Here is a 17,477-nt window from a genome sequence, read left to right on the forward strand (position 1 = left end):
GGGCCTGATTGATGCCTGAAAAATCTAAAAACAATCCCCCCTATTCCATATAGCATGTATGCTACACTACATGTGGAAACCTTTGGATACAGTTCACTAGCTATTGTAGCAGGCAGCGTGAGTGACAGGTCGGGATTTACAGTGGAGTGAAACATAAGCGGGTTTACGTGCTTTCCTACAATGGGTCTCACCGATGTGTGTAGTGTGGTGTAGTGTAGTGTAACCCCGACACCAGCAGACTCGGTCCCCCACCTCACCATGTGTTTGCGTGTCACAAACAAGTTAGCGACTTACCACGGAGACGTCGCTTCACCCTGCTGATCTGGTCAGTTGTGATAAAAGATGACGGTAAACAAATGCTTCGGAGCTCAACGTGCTACACTGCAGCAGTCTGACTGAGCCATCCGTGCTGCAGGAGGTGTAACATGGGCCCGTATTCATATGTTGTCAGAGACGTGCCACTATGAATACTTTTTGTTTCGAATTAACCACGTTTCTGGTGCTTTATTATTTAAGTCTGATGTAGTTTTGGATATCGATAAGAATCCATCTCCATTCAATATCTTTGTCACAAGTGTTTGATAAACACGTTCGGAGGGATGACGATGGCCAAAAAAATTATAACGTATGTTTTGGATGATGTATCAACATCAGAATGTCCTTGCTCTCTAATATCGGTGTCATCAGCACCAAATAGTCTGTATCCATCAAGCATTACAAGGTACACAGTTTACAATGTTCTAAAACAGTGCGTACTTTAATGATCATTTGTATTTTAGGCTCTATCACATAAGTGCAGTGTCCAGCAGTTAGACGGATTCAGGTCAGTGAAAGGCCAAACTTGTTGGAAATAATTGGCAGGCTCCTTAATTGATGGATGCCAAAATGTTTCTCCAAAGTCTTCATTGAATCAGAAGCACCTGATTAGTTTTTCTGCGTCTGGTTCAAGGGCTTCTGACAGCTCTCTTAGTTTACAAGACTCTAAAGACTCAAAAGCAATAGAGAACTAATCTTTAACATTTAGGGACACATGCTAGCAACATTTGTGCCCTCTTGATGTGGCGTTGCATGACAAACCTGTGTGTGCACACGGGCCTGCCCTGCTGCACAACCCAGTATCTGTCTGCCCACCTACCATCCTCAACTCATCTGCTTAAGTGCTCTTAAAGGCTGGCAGCTACAGGAAGAGTGTTTCCTCCCCTTCATCCGTCCCGATAGCAATCTATTATTAATCTGTAGCTCTGTATGCAGGTGCGGCGCCTGCTGCCAACTAACACATCCTTTTGAGGCGGCTGCAGCTCTGGCCTGCTTCGCCTGACACACAGCCAGTTGTTAAAGGCTGAGTAAGACTGTGCTAGATGAGATTTACACACCGCACTCTTGGTGACAGCAGATACTGCAGGAGTGAGTGAAATGAGTGTGTTTGCATATCTCAAAAGCATGTGAAAACTACATGTGCAGAGGCAGCAAAGGCGTGAGATTCATGGAGAGCAAAGGGGAAGCTGACTGGATAATGGATGAAAAGAGAGGAAATGCACAGGAAGCAGTGAAGAGTATGTGATAGAGAGAGAGAGAGAGAGAGAGAGAGAGAGAGAGAGAGAGAGAGAGAGAGAGAGAGAGAGAGAGAGATACCATGGTCCAACATAAAGGTCAGTCTAATGCTTCCCAGAGGAGGAGCTGACATTAGAAGCAGAATGTCTCCATAAATGCTCTCTCTTCCTCGTCCTTCCCTATCTCCTGCCCTCCTTTTTACGCTCCCTGTGATCTGACAGTGTGCCTCTGTGTGTGTGTGTGATTGTGTATGTGTGTGCTTGTGTGTGTCTGTGTGTGTTGCCTATGATTCTGCTCATGAGAGTCTTGTTTAACAGACGCTCTAACGCAGCGCAGGGGAAAGGACAGAGCGGTACGCTGAGAGCTTGTAGACACTTTCTACTCCACAGATCAGACACGCCGCCTTGTTCAGCTCGACAGACATTATGGAAGCCTCCTGAAGTCTGAGCTGACCTCAGTAACCCTTGACTGTAATGGATAGTCCGAGAATATCAAGGGCAAGGCACATTAAAGCGTGAGGCTCATTTGCAGTATGCCTTTCGTTCAATTTGCCTTTTGCAATCTGCAAGTAATTAGCACCTGATTTACAAAGGCAGCAGCTCATTACAGCATCAGGCTTGGGGACTGCCCCTCGCTAAAAACCCTGCAAGTGGAGGAGCTCAACATGCAGAGGGAGTGAAAGAGTTGGTAATGCGGTAACACCTTTCCAATGTTGTGGCGATGTTTAATAATGTTCCAGTTTAACTTCACCAAGGAAAAACAGGTAAATTATTGCACAACCAATTATGATAAACTCATCAGTACAAATGAGAGAGAGAGAAAGAGGGAGAGCGCAGGGTAGAGAAGACAAGGAGGTCCAGCAGAAGCTCGCAGCGAAATCCCTCTAATCAAAGTTTAATGAGCAAAAAACACAACTCCAATTTTGTGTTGCATCTCTAGTAAGAGCTCACATTTGATTCCATTCGACTAATTATTTAAATATACTGAATGTCTTGGATTATTCATTCCATTACGATCAAGAACTGCAGCAGATCACGGGAAAATTTGTGGGATCATTTGCCAGATTATTAGGTACACCTCCAGAGAACTCATACATGCTTTCATCTCCAGCCCAGACTGATCAGCACCAGCAAACTGCACTGTCACAAGTGTTTCAGCAGAATGATAGTCGGAGGTGTCAGGTTATGATGGCTCAGATGAGCTCAGCGGTGGGAACAAAGTCAAGAATCAACCCCAACAATCTGACAAATAAGGTTCTTTGAAATTGAATAAATTTACCCTCAGCACAGAATCAAGCTTCTGCATGCCCCCCCTGCAAGTTCCGACGCTTGCTAGATTCAATCTTATTCCAACTCCCATCAAGCAAAATAGCTCTTCAACTGAAACAGCAAAATACACCTCAAGTGAGCATAAAATGTTCGTAATCTTTTCTGACGTGACTTCAAATGCACATTTTTGAAACACAGCTCTGCTGTATGCTGCTTAGTCAGTCATAGGTTTAATTTCTATATTGCAAATACATTTTTGGGATGATCATTTCAGTGTAATTTATTTGAACTTGAATGGTGCGCTTTGTCTCGTTAGAGTGAATTTAGATTGCTTTATTGGTACCACAGACTGTATCGTCATTGCCTGAGCCACCGTGATGTCATCATTTGATAGGAGGGCTTGTATGTGTAGGTGTGTGTCACTTGCTTGAAGACTTGAAACTGATTCACTGTTTCAAAGTGGTCATAAATCAGGTTAGGAGAAATTTTCTTATCAATTCCTGACTTCTTTTTGCAACTACAGATGGGCCCCCTGCTGGCAATTAGGAAGAATGCAAGTTAAAGGCACTTGAGCATTAGATTCACTTTGTCATCTTTTACTGCAGTCTGTGGCTGGTGCTTGAACAGCAGTTCTGGGTGCTTCCTCCACCACTGCGCATCCTGCACTTGCGTTATTACAAATGCACATTTGGGGCCACGGAGCTATGAATGCACCAGTGATGGTCAAGCATAAACAAACCAGCCGATGTCAATCAGTGAGTGCAGCTAACGTTCCTGAAACAACACTGTGCCTCATTAATTCCTGCAGAATGCAAGCACAACCACATTTGTCTTCTTTGCGCCATTTATCTTCCCGGATACAAAGTCATAAATGAGGTGAACTTTACTGCTGACACACCCTCTGCTTTCCAGAGCTGGACAAAAAGCACACATGGCTATGCCAACAAAAGGTGTGATCGTGTACGTGTGTGTGTGTGTGTGTGTGTGTGTGTGTGTGTGTGTGTGTGTGTGTGCATGCGCGCGCGTGTGCAAATATCACGAACCTCCTCACTGTACTTGCTGACGTAAGAGTAGATTTCATTGAGAGCGCTGAGCATGTTGAACTCTGTTGAGTGGAGTCTGGCCTGTTCTGCCAAATAAGCATTCATGTCCTGGTCGCTAATGGCTGGCAGCCGGTTGATGTCAGCGTAGTACCTGAGGGGCGACACTTGGCATCACTCACAGAGACTGACTGAGTGAATGGAATAGCACAACTGAGACCTCAACTATTTTTATAGTCACATTTTTGAGCCATAATACTGCTTTCCCTAACAATGCATGATTGCCTCTCACAAAAGGCTTCCACAGAATCATGCTGAGAGGTGTACACGGGTGGAATTATGAATCAATTTTCCCAAATATATTGTAAGATGATTCATAAAAGGCTTGAAAGCAGGGATCAGTAGTGACTGCATCAGCACCTACCTCTCTACCCAGCTCTTGTAATTGGGGATATCTTTAGCGTAGAGCAGCTTATTGGATGGGGAGTCTTTGCCTAGGCGATGCTCTGAAGTGGAGCAAGAATCCATAAAGGTCTGAGCTACTACAGACAGACAGGCGTCCGTGATGCTGCTCTTATGGATGTCAAACACAAACTGTGGATTCTTGATCACATTCACCCAGAAACGCAGTGGAAGGCTGGAAGAAGGAGACAAAGAGAATAAGTAAAAGACAGATAGCAGTCTCCCCCCCCCCCTTTTTTTTTACAAGACTAAAAATAGATTTAACACAAGACAAAGCCAAGTTTTAAAGTTGTAGCTGGTAATACTTTTATTTCTGTAAAAAGCAAATCAATCCATGTAGCAAAAACACCAAGTGAAGTACTCTTACCAGTTGCTTTTCCACGTGTGACGCACATCTGTGTCATGGATGCCATGCTTGTCGGCCTGCTCATCCAGGAAATCAAACATGTATTTGATAGCCAGGGGAAGCGTGCTCCCTCGGTGCACCGTGCTGAACAACGTCTCAAAGAGATCGTCAACAAATTTTTGTAGCGTTCCCTACAGAACGGAGACGGTGGAGTTTAGTGATTTATAGACAATTCATTGCTGTTATTTGTGGGCCAACATGAAAGCTGACCAAACCAAACCAAAAACTGATAGGATTTTCAATCACATCATCGCCAAAGTGAAGCTCTGTGCCAAACAACGGCTTACATGACGTGAACATTTACTTTATAGTGATAATCTCTAATCACAAACGAACACCATGTTTGTGATTTTTGAAGCATAATTGTGATTGGCAGAGATACAAAGCTAAAATCTTCAACCAGCTTTGTATTTTTTTCTGCTTCCAGCGTGATGACTTTTGTAGTCTCGTTAAGCCACTTTCAGGTTATTACTGCCATATAAATCAGTGGGATCTCATTTCCAACTATAGCAAAGCCAGTGTTAAGCACTGACCTTCTTTCATGCATTTAATAAAAAAACAAAATGTCCAAAAATCCTTCTGACTTTGAAGGTTAGATAAGAGGTTTGAATGGAGGGGAAAGAATATCAGCCACCGAAAGCCGAGCAGGCTAAATGTTTGTTGTATTGTTCGATATGGTTGAAAGACACAGTAGCTTGGAAGGAATTTGACTGCTTTTACTTCCAGAGGAGTAAAAGAGTCATAAACTCATAAGTGACTCAGAGCAAACTATTTTCATGCATTTGGTACATTCTGACGTCATGCATATTAGGCTAGCTGGGCTAAATGTTCCTATAAAGGCATCCAGAAAATAAGCTATAAATAATTTAAGAATGGGTAGAGAGGGCGCTTTATTCCAACCTTCATCTGGGTTTGATTAATATCTGCACACTGAGCATATACAGTACAAATGCAAAAACACAGAAAGAAATGTGTCGAGGAATGCGGCTGGACCTTGGTAGCTAGCAGCCTGGTCAGATATATCTCTGACACCATCTTGCTACCGCGGTCTCCTTCCTTTTGGTCTCCATGTTCATGGTTCTTCACCAGGTGCCACACCTTCACACCACTCTCTAGATCTGGTGTGATCATAGGAGCACGTGAACGGAGGCTGTCAGGGCTTCCCGTGTAGCGGAATGAGGAATCTATTCAGGGACAAATAAAAAAAACAAAAAAGGAAAATCAGTGCGTTTAAATAACGCGGATTACAAACTCTTCCCACTGAGTAGTGGCACAAGCACATCTACGAACCCAACACAGCCACACTCTCATTTCTAATCTCTCCTTCGGAACTCATTACAAGGCCTCTGTGCTCCGTGTAGAAAATAAGATAACAGCAAAGTAACCAAATGGAGGGGATGTTGCTGGGATATGTGGTAGCCCCCTTAAAGCTAAAAATCAGACCTTGACACTCATCGTTAAGATACTATTGTTTACAGATTGTGCACACAGAAACATTTTTAACACTGCAGACTTCAAAACCAAAAAACACATTTTTTTAAGCAGCCTTTAGGCGCCCTCCTTCATCCATGCATGCTTCTCCTCCTCCACTCCGCTCTCACACTCTTGCCTTGTTGCTCCTCACTCAGTTGAAATGATACTGGTTTCAGTTTCTCTAATTAGCCAGCATCTTCTCTAGGCACAGGGCTCTCTAGAGATTTGGGATCTGAGGATCTCATTGAGGATTTCGCTCACCTGGCTTCAAAGGCCGAGCTGAACAACAAAGCTTTTTGCTGCCGATAAAGCCACTTATAGCTTTTAAATAAGACCAAACAGCACCTCTGTAGGAGCCACGAGGGACCAGGACCAGAGTAGACCGAGTGATGAATATGTGTGCGGGGTGGATTGAGGTCTTAAATCCTTTCTCAATCCAGTCACTGGTTTTAACTCCTCTACTCTTTCCGCGTCCCCTCCATCTTCCTTGTACCTTCAGCTTTTTCTGTGAACATGAAGCAGCCACCCACAATCCTCCTCCTGTTCAACTGCAGCTCTCGGCTCCTGGACGGAGCCAGCCGGCAGGGGTGTGCGTTCAGGCAGATTTTAAGGCTGGAGGGGGGTGCCGGTGTCGTAAATTGAGTCAAGATGCTAAGTGTTGAATGTTAAATTGGTACGAATCCATCAGCGGGTGTCGAGGTGCAGCTGTGCCTGCTGTGCCAAGCCATGATTGATGAGGGATGAGCTGGTGCCAGTTGAGCTTCTGCTGCTTTCTATGCACGTCCAAAAATAAGTTAAAGCCTCCGCTAACCAGTCCAGTCAGTTTATATCCATTGCTACTCATGTGTGTCGTGCGCAGACTTTAAAGAAATCTAATATAAAGTTTTAAGTTTCTTTTGAGAAATGGAGGTGATCATTGTTCCTTCAAGGTGAAACAGCTCACAATAAAGCTCAGAAAAATGATTACAGAATTGACCTCAGACCTTTTGGATAACGCACGTCATCATTTCATGCTATCAGACTTTGAATTATGCCCCCAAACCGTGTTATTTTTTTGTAGGTCACGGACACCTTGATCTTTAACCAGCAAAATCTTTTGAGTTCATTTTTTGTCTTCCGCAGTGAAATTCAGATTTACAGCAAGTCCCTGAAACTAACCGACTCAAAGTATGGCTCAAATATTTAAGCATTCTCCACAGGTAACCTTGACAACACAAATGCCGAAACCTCAAGTTTATCACCTAATCTACCCTAATTACAAATTATGTATTTAATTTTAGGTTAAAATCTCATTTCTTTTGTTGTATTTTTGCATCCATCATTTCCTTATGATGTATGGATGATGAATGTAGTGACTCATGATTATTATGAAGTTTGTAAACAGAATGTTGTCGAATGTTTGTGACGAATTAAAAGAAAACCCTTGAGGTGTTGCTGACATATCAAGGTAGCAAGAATTCCGAGACATAACATTTCTTCACGTTGATGTACTTCTTTGTTCGTCGGATCGTCCATAATCCTTCAGTCTCCCCTCAAAACTATGATAACATTTGTTGAAAAAGAGTCTACAATCTTAAAAAAAAAATCCTCCTGGGTATTTTTCATTAGTTCTGTAGAGATAAATGCAGGTAAAGACACTTGGAGGTCTTTTCTGACAGGGTGTAGGGTATTTCCATCATTTGTGGAGAAACGTAGAATTGCTAAGAAGCACACAGATGCATATCTCCTTTTCTGTGTTTTAAGGCAGGATTCACAGCTCTGATAATTACCAAGACTCACTTATCATTCACACGGAATAATTAAGCAATCACAAGTTCCCTGGTGCTGCTGTTTATCTGGTATTGGACCAAACTTGTCACAGAGTAGCACAAATAGAAGCACCTCTGAAGAATGTGCGTGTTTTCCTGGATGTGTGTGCACGCGCAGCAGACTAGCAGCCCACTGCGGCTTAAAGAGAGCGATGTCTTTATTGCAGTATTTAACAGTCTGATGGACTCTGAAGAAGGCTCTTCCTTTTATTAAGTGTCTAATAAACCTGTGAACTATGTGTGTGTGTGTGTGTGTGTGTGAGAATATATCTCAATTTCATGGAAATAACTGATTTTAATAGAAATGGAAATACAAACGGTACGTAGTCTATCATTTATGCAATCAGTGCACAAATTCACATGCTCACTGATATTCCGATAATTTTCTTTTCTAAAAATGACAGTATTCCAAATTTGATAAGGGTCATGTAGAGAGAAAATATTTCTGATAGATTTTCAGAGTTTGGCCTTTACCCCTGATTTATAATTATGAAATTAATATGTGGAACATGGCAATATTTTTCGGGGTTAAGGGGCATTATTTGGAAACATATTCAAAAATGCGATTCAAGTCTGGTTTTCTACATCAGCCCCTTGTCTGTAGACAGCCAGATGTGTAAATGAGCTAGCCCTATCGCTACCATGCTGCTAACAAGTGATGTTAATTGTGTAACTTCCCCAGATACATTCTGCAGGCCTTATCAATCTTTCGACACGCCACAAGTTTAGAACAGCAGAAGAGTAGAATTGCACTTGAAATCAGCTGCTTTTCTTTCATGAATGCACACTGGGAGAAATTACTGTAAAACCTTGCTGTGTTTCACATTAACTGGACTGGAGGGAAACGACAGCTGACTACAGTTCCTACCAAGCCTAGCCAGTTGGAATTTGCACTGCTGCACGTGAACAGAATTATTCCAGGACTATTCCTTTTTTTTTTTTGCCGTGTAAAGAGTTTAAAGAGTCATTTTGAGAGAGGAAGAGGAAAAAGCAATTGAATGTAGCCATAACATGAGCCTGACCACAGCATCCTAGTCCGCTGACTCACCATATCTGCTGATGGAGGTGCGTGATATGCTAGCTGAGGAAGGGATATTGTATGATGAGGTCTGTTTTGGCACCAAAGCCACCACGCAGCGGTCCGACACCTGTGTGAAGAGACACAAACAATGATGTATCACAAAGATTAGGATGTTTTCATATTTTAGTATGAGAAAGGGCTTTTGCATCACTCATATATCTGCAAAGTATTTTTTTTAGAACATATTCCAAGCGAAGTTTTTTTTTTATATATTCTAAGGGAAATTTTATGAAACCATTTATGCATGATATAATCTCCCAATTATATTCCAGTGAAAGTAGACTACGCGAGGGAATGTAAGGTCCTGAGAGAATAATCAGAACTTCTCCACACTGCCTGAAAAACCAATCTCTTCCTGTCATGTCTGTGCTTCCTGCTGTTCTCTACCTCGGCCCTGTGGCTTTTTTTTTGCTGATCAGATTGCTGTGTCTGCATGATGGTTGTATTCAACATGACTGTCATCCCCTTGACAAACACGAGAGACATGATGTAAGCTTCCGAACTGGGAGATGTTAGGGGAGAAGGAAGAAAAGAGAGAAACTAGACCTGAGGTTCATCATCGTGACGATGTGCTCCAGTCACTTCACATAACTGATGAAAAACAATGCTACCTACATTTCAACAGATTTCTTCAAGATCTGTTTTGTAAGGTGTGTGTGTGTGTCTTTTTTTAAAACTGAGTTCTTTCATCAGCCGGCGTGGAAAATAATCAGAGAATGACAATCTATAAAATGTTAAACGGCCAACATACAACACTTTAGAATAAAATGCAGTGCATCACAAAAGAAATTTTATTTGAGTCAAGGAAGCCAAAACAACAGCTTGTTGGCTAGCATTTACTGTCCACCCGGAGGAGGGATTTCTGCTTCAGACGCAGCAAAGAAAAACTGACAAGCCTCCAGTGACTTAAAAAAAAAAAAGAAAGATGCCAGGCTCCAAAAAGAACACTCAGAGAAATGTTCTCTTTTCATTTGCATCTGCAGGAACGGGCTCTTTGCTTTCCCTCACAGGAGAACAAGTTGCTGTGTTGCTGGGATGTCACGATGAGTTCCTCCGTGCAGCTCACCCTCTCATTGTTGTCGTGACCCCTTTCCCTCCGCTTTTCCCAAACTTATCTGGGCTTTGCTGGAGTTGCCATCTGGCCTCCGACGGCCCAGCTGAAGAGACACTTGGATGAAATCTAGAGAAATCCTCTTAAAGACACAGTTTCTGGTAGCGAGGCCTGTTTAGGGGTACATGAAAACGGTCCCCCTAACCTGACCACAACCGGAGTCTTTGACCTCTCCCTCTCCTGTCACACTCTTCGTTATTACTCTCCCATTTCCCTGACCTAATTTCTTTCCCCTCCCCATACCAAAGCCTCCTCTCTGCTGATGATGCACGAACTGTAAAAAGCATAAACTTCCGTGAAGATTCCATTGCTATTCCTATAATACCTTCTCTGTTTGGGAAGCATGAAATAGCTTCTCTCAGTCCCATCCTTTCCTTTACGCTCCCTCCCTCCATCTCTCTCTCTCTCTCTGCTTTTGACGGCTGACAGAGAGGCTAAAGCAGAGATGGGTCCTTGTGATAGAGCAAATGATTGAAGGCGTGCAGATTCACCCTTCAGGGATAATCCAGTGTGGGGCTGATAGTGGGCAGGTGTGATAAGGGCTGTGGGGCCCGCCTGTGATAACACCTTCCATTAGACAGAGCAGAGCAGACAGCTGAGTGTGGTCAGCCTTTATCTTTCTTTTCTCAGGCCTCCCCACACACCCGCAGCCTTGGTCCCAACCTGTTTCCCCTTAGTGTCCATCTCTCCTGGACTCCATGATGCTTATCGCGCCTCCACACTCTGACCATGCAGTCATCTGTGCATAAGCGAACCAGATGTCTCTTTGGTGCCAAAAAGTGTCTTTTGAGAGAGTTGACCGATTATCTGCAACTCTTTTTAGATGGAATTCCAGTTAATTTTAATGAATGGAATTTGTCTAAAATTATAAATAGTACAGTTGCTGCTGTTAGAGCTGGCGTGTGACTCATGTGGAAAACATTTTTGGATGAAAACTATACATACATATACCTTCATATTACCAGCGCTCCAGGATGTGTACAAATGGGGCGAGTGAGAAAAGTCACCCGTAGTATTGTATTAATAAACAGATATCTGTGTCGTATCCATTTTGTCTGGGGTTGGTGAAAATAGCCCAAAGTGATGTCTGCAAGGTGGGTAAAAGGATCTGGCTGGCAGGCTCTTCTGGTATGCTCTGTTCTCCCTGTTCCTGCACCGCAGAGACGAGGGCAGACAGAGGTCACCGAGCACGGGATGGAACTTTCCAAACTGACATTACTTTTCATATTGATGTTGCCAAAGTGAAACAGCAGGCAATCTGTCCTTAACTGTCACTTAAATGTGCATTAGGAATAATATTCCAGACAAAACACACACTGCCCATGTGTCCCCACAAATGGATGTGGCAAACTAATATTAATATGGTGGCAAAGCATCAGCCCACCTGTAATAAATCAGCAATTTGTCAAACAACATCAATGCAATTACTCACACTGTGACCCGGTGAATACAGAGAGGCTGTGTTTTTGTAATTTGGGTTATCATTAATAACCCCGGCTGTCTGAAAACCTCAGCTCATGATGATTGTTGATGCTGCCCTCTCTCCAAAGTCTGGAAGATGTTTGATTGAATGCTATCCTAGTATGCTGCCAGGATGCTACCCAGCAGTTTAAAACTAACACGTTCTAAGACGACGGGGGAGATGAAGAGGAGAGACTGTGTGATGAAATGCTTTGCTTTGACAGGGATGGAGATTAATCAACAAAAGGAAGATCCAAATCAACACTCGGCTAAAAACTCCACAATCTCCTAAATCCTTTATCTCACATCCAGTTTGTATATAAGCATGTGTGCATATTTAAATGTGCTTCTATCTTTATCTCTACAAGAGAGATAGTAGAAAATAAAGTAATAGAGAGAGAGAGAGAAAGAGAAGACAAAGGGGAGCGTGAGAGAGAGTGAGAGAGAGGGGTGGGAAGCCACGGTGTTGAATCAAGTTTCTGAACTCATTTCAAATGTGCATTTATTTTTTTAAGTTTGTGGTAGCAGGGAGCTGGGAAGGTGTACATTTCCATATCCAGGTTATGTAAACCATTATTTCCCATCAGGCAGGGTAAATAGCCAATGGGGTTTCTTGGGATGCTGTGATTCCTATGAATTTTAATGCCTCTGTCTGGTCCCTGTGTCTCTGCTATGGGAGAATTAGTAAAGACTCTGGGCGATGCTCAGTCTCATTCTGCAAAGCTCAGACCCCTTTTAAATATTTCCTTCTTACCTCTTTCTGATTTTTTTCTGTCCCCTCTCCGGGACCTAATGAGCTATGCTTCCTTGTTAGGACTGGCAGCCAGATGTGCTGTTGCAGCTGTCAATCTGATGGCATGTGACAAGACCACTGACAGGGGCCATTTCTAGTAGTGCAAGTGACGATGTTGTTTTTTTTTTCCTACCTCAGCCTCTCTATCTCACCACCTCCCCTTCCTCTCTTCTCTGTATTGCCCTGCAGCCCACCAGCATCTTCTCTGATGTTCTCCTGTGTGGGGGGTCTTACATTAAGCACCGGGACCCTTAGATCCCATGATCAAGAGCAGGTGTAAGATCTGGTATTGAGCGAGCTAAGTGGCCACATGTGTGTTGAAGTACAAAACAACAACCCAAGAGCACTTCTGGAGTGGAAGCAAACATATAAACTGCGCCATCTTGTGAAGGATTAAAAAAAGCAAACCACAGGAGGGTGTGCTCACGGAGGAGGGGACAGTTGGAAGATGAGAAGGAAAACGGGTGCTGGTTCAGTGCGCAGGTTAAAAAAAAGTGAAAATGTAAATGAGAAAAAAGTATACCAGAAAACTGAAAGACAATGGAGGTGATGACAGAAAAAGTGAGGTGACAAGTGAGGGCAGACTAAGGAGACCAAGGCTGTCCTGTGCCAAGTCCTGCATGAAGGACACCATGATCTGCCCCATCATCTAATGACTCCTTCATATGCTTGCTGCGGTGGGCCAAGAGTTCAGGCCCACCCCCCCAGAATGATGCAAGACTTTATACCAGTGGCAGCTGGCCAATGAGATGGAGTAGGAAAAATAAAAGTTGTAAACTTGAGAAAGCTAAGTGGGGGATCAGGGTATATGAGCCCTAAAATGGCAACTTTTGCTGAATTTTGACTGAAATACGAGCAGACAGAATAATGGAATCATATATTATGGCATGGTCCAAGTTATCAAACAGAACAAGGAAAATACCGGGATCTTTATGCAGACCAAATGTGAATAAAACATGGGATCCTTGCATCCTCAGTTTTTGAGCTTTGATTCCAAAGAGAGCACAAAGTCAGAACAACACTTCACTCAACAACACCAGTGGATGTGGTACATGTCGACTGCACTGATGCTTGGTGAGAAACAGTAAAGAGCCTCAAAACCTGGGACTAAAGGTCAGCTGGCCAACAGCAAAAAAAGATTCCACCAAATGTAATCTTGATAGCCAAGAAGCAATACTTCAACAACGACATAGGCCGAAATCAATCCTTCATGTTAAAGCCGCTGCTACTTTCTATCCTTCCTGCTTCTAGATGCACCTCCTGGCTCCACGGTGTCTGTGTCCAACTCCTGCTAGCCACAGCTCCATCTCAGCCTCAGCCTTTGTTCATTACTAGGTAACCCAAAGTCGAACCTCATGCAGTCTTTAAGCAGATGGTCCTCCGTGGTTGACAAATGAGAGCTGGCTGACCATGTGCTGCAGAAGATTCATGGCCTGCAGAGATGGCTGCCTCCTCACTCTGGCTTGCCTCTTTCTATATTTCTACATGTTGTTCCTCTGTATCATCTCTTTCTGGCTTTCTTTCACTCCCCCTTGAATTCCCTTTTCATTTAGAAAAGAATAAATTGGCCTTAAATGTAGAACTCCTCTTGCTCACAGTTTTCCTCAACTTCACATTTATTGGCACAAAAGTTGCCATTTGTCGGGAATAATTTTATCCTCACCAAGCCAGCTATGGTCTATTATTGTCTCACAATACCACTTTGTTCTTGAATAGGCAACACTGAAGCATTCAGGATCTATGGCTACACTCCAAGAGGTGCAAGAATGAGTCACAACACCCGGAAACATCCAGCTCCCTCGTCTGAAATCAGTGGGATTTTTATAGAATGGTTTTTTTTTTGTTAAATACTTAGAAATAAGGTCTGTGGTTCACACAAGCTTAAGATAAGTTTTGCTCTCCGTCATAAAATGGAGTATCACAAGATGCGATAGATTTCAAAGCTTTAAGTGCCTTGAAAACAAGTGGCTAAACACTACAGAAGAAGGCAACGGATATCAAATGCCATCCCACTGAAAGAATAAGTGTGTAGTCGAGTGGTGTAGTTTGTTTGTAAGGTTAGCCTTGTATCTCTTCTATTAAATTTATGCTTCAAAAATCTTAAAAATGGCCTTCACTTCTGACCAAGCACTTGTCACATAAATTATTTTAGAGAATCTAAAATATCGTGTAAAAATCCCAAGGCAAGTCACGGTGATGCTAACTTCTGCTTTGGCCTAAAAACCATGTTATCCTGGTGGTATTCTGTTGGATATCTGGGGTAGGTTCGGAATTTCACCACGTCTTTCTGAAAATATGCTGCCCCCTATTGATTCTGGGTGTAAAATATGAAGCACTATCTTTTAAAGATCAGCTACAAGTAGTACTTTTAAAAAAGGGTCAACAAGCGAGATCAGCACAATCTGATATCACTGTGTTGCTGCGACAACATCATAATTCTCCCCCTAATGGTGATGTTTCAGGGACAACAGCAAAACCGCAATAGCAGATAAGCCGGTGAGGCCACGGGTGTGTAAACTGTTGGGTGTGAATGGAGACACAAGCAGGCAGCCACAGCGGGTCTAATTGTTGACGGTGTAGAAGTCAATGGGGCAGAGAGAGAAAGAGATGGAGAGAGAGCGAGGGAGAGACACTGTCCTCCTGATTGGAGCAGCTTCATCTCTCCAGGGAGGAGAGCGAAGTGTCAGCTGAGATGCTGGGAGTTCATCGCTCTCTCCACCTGTACAGCAATTGTCGATTCTGGGACTCACTTGGATTACAGCAGAACTTAAGGAGCTCCTTCCCTTGCCAAACCCCCCCCCCCCCCCCAAAAAAAAACCCTGTAAAGGTGGAGAGTTAATGAGGGAAAACCCTCTACTAAAGCTGTGTGTGTTTACCTGGTAGTGCATGAGAGTGTTGAGTCTCTTCCAGTCATTTTCTATCTTGGTGGTGATGTCTTCATCCTGCAACACCACACGAGCCATTCGCCCCTGGCGCCACTCTGAGGACACAAACACACACTGTATAACACACAACGGCTTTTGCAAACTACATTGTGGAAATTCACAAAAAAAGTGTAATTTGTCATAATTTCACTGTCTTCGTTTCAGCGGAAAGTGTACCTCACAGTGAAGCCGTGAACTGTACTATAATAACCATGACTTCTTAAAAACACTTTCCTTTGCAACCTCATTTCTCTCTCAGCTGATAGAAGTGAGCTATCTATATTACCCAAATGAGCAGATATCACTAACAGTTATTCAAGTAGGGGTCTACTCCTCTCACAGACTTGGATTGGCACGCATTGTAATTAAACATTACACATGAACAATTTCAAGATGTATATGCAGACAGGCCGCACTGGATAATTGGTACTTGTGTAGTGGAAAATTTGGTCCATTAGCATACACAGCAGTCAGCCCGTCAGGGTCAGAAAGAGGAGAGGTAGAGAAGACAAGACAGGATGAGAAAATAACCTCCTTTCAGAAGAAGAATAATAAAAAAGCCAAGTAGGGGGAAAGAGGGGGAGGATATATGCAGTGCTGGTGGCACTTATGACTGCGTCTCGTCGTGGGGTAACAAAATGATAATAAGGGTGTTGACGGGGACATGGACAGTCACTGAGACTCTCATACTACGAGTGATCATTGATTTTCTCCTCTGTTGCCTGGGTTTTATTACTTTGCGCCTTTGCCAAGTAACTGCATGATATCCCTGCCTGGCACAACACCCTCTAAAATTGTTTAATTTACACTCTGCACTAAAAAGAGGAGCAAAAACATACACGGAGACACAGAAGACATTGGGAGTGATGCATTACATGCTTAGTTACAGCAAGCGAAAGGAAGCTTTTATTCTCCCCTCCTAGGTGAAGGTAAAATGAGACGGACAGGGTAATGGTTTGGACAGACGAGGATGGAAGTGGCAGACCGCGTGGGAGTGGAGCCTGGCATGGAGCTGGTGAGCCGTCTGTCAGCTCCTACCTGGATCGTCCAGAAATCCTCGTCATAGATGCAGAAACACATACAAACGTAGATATGTTCCCCCTCAATCTACTGTCTTATTGGCACTACCGAAAAAAGCAGCCATATGGAGAGGCGCGCCACACACTGTCAGTCAGTTTGATAGAAGGCCCAGCAGCAGCATGCTGGCTGGCTGGCTGGCTGGCTGGGCTGCTAGAACACGGCTTTTATCACACTAATGCACTGATAATCTGTACACATGGCTGGGTTTTCTCTCACTGATACATTAATCCATGGGTGTGAAGCACCTTACACCTGCCAACTGCATCTGTGATGGCCTGGATTGTGTTTGTGAGAGTACATGCAAGAGAGGTGTTGGTGGCATACCAAGGTCCATGTCCACAGCACGTGGCCGCTGAGAGTAGGGCATGTTCTTGTAAACGGCATCCAATATCTTCTCCTTCACTTGGGTGATGGTGTCACAATTCAGCACCTTGACTGGGATCTCTGGGCTGTTTTCATTGTCTGGATTCACACAGTTCAGGATCTGGATTGTGCAGATGGGGGAGAATAGGAGTGAACAAGAGAGAAAAATCACAGAAGAAAAATGAGGGAGCACAGGAAGAGGCTAGAGGTGTCCTTTTATTGCCCGAACTTGGATCCAGCTTGAGGCTTTGAGCTCATTAGAGCCTCCTTGGAGCATGGCAGGAGCTTTGAGAAACCATTTCCGCTCTTGCTGGCATCCAAAAATCTAATTTCACACCTTCGGCGGGACACCAATTTCCAGCTCTGCCGGGGTATTAGCACGTAATGAGCCAAATTCCCAGTCGGAGCAATCAGAGCATTGTCATGTCACACGCTGGTTGTGTGAGTGCACTGTGTTTATGTGTGTATGTCTGTGTGTATAGAGGAGCCATTTGGTGTATTCCAATCTCCGCAGCCACCTACCCTGATGTTGGACCAACACAGGAGCCTGTGGGATCATTAGTTAATTTCCCTCCCACACAGGAAGGAAGCAGCTCAACACAGAAGACGCAGCCCTGTCATCGTAAAAAAAGTTTGATTTCTGCACAATATGGGCC

At 43.6% G+C, this 17,477-nt stretch overlaps 1 protein-coding gene across 2 annotated transcripts in view; it reads right to left on the minus strand.

Moving 5' to 3' along the window:
• The window catches only part of plxna2 (plexin A2), a 195,209-nt gene that overhangs the window by 5,196 nt on the left and 172,536 nt on the right, over nucleotides 1–17,477 (minus strand). For both annotated transcript variants that reach the window (XM_086213282.1, XM_086213283.1), the window contains exons 25-31: nucleotides 16,783–16,942; nucleotides 15,331–15,434; nucleotides 9,057–9,156; nucleotides 5,721–5,911; nucleotides 4,689–4,858; nucleotides 4,284–4,496; nucleotides 3,863–4,013 (exon numbers count right to left, since the gene is read on the minus strand). In XM_086213282.1, coding sequence (XP_086069408.1) covers nucleotides 3,863–4,013; nucleotides 4,284–4,496; nucleotides 4,689–4,858; nucleotides 5,721–5,911; nucleotides 9,057–9,156; nucleotides 15,331–15,434; nucleotides 16,783–16,942 — 1,089 coding nt within the window. The remainder of the gene's footprint in view (nucleotides 1–3,862; nucleotides 4,014–4,283; nucleotides 4,497–4,688; nucleotides 4,859–5,720; nucleotides 5,912–9,056; nucleotides 9,157–15,330; nucleotides 15,435–16,782; nucleotides 16,943–17,477) is intronic.

The sequence above is a fragment of the Aulostomus chinensis genome, chromosome 9 (assembly GCF_037954235.1).
Source record: "Aulostomus chinensis isolate RoL2024-O1b breed Wild chromosome 9, RoL_Achi_v1.0, whole genome shotgun sequence".
NCBI lineage: Eukaryota > Metazoa > Chordata > Actinopteri > Syngnathiformes > Aulostomidae > Aulostomus > Aulostomus chinensis.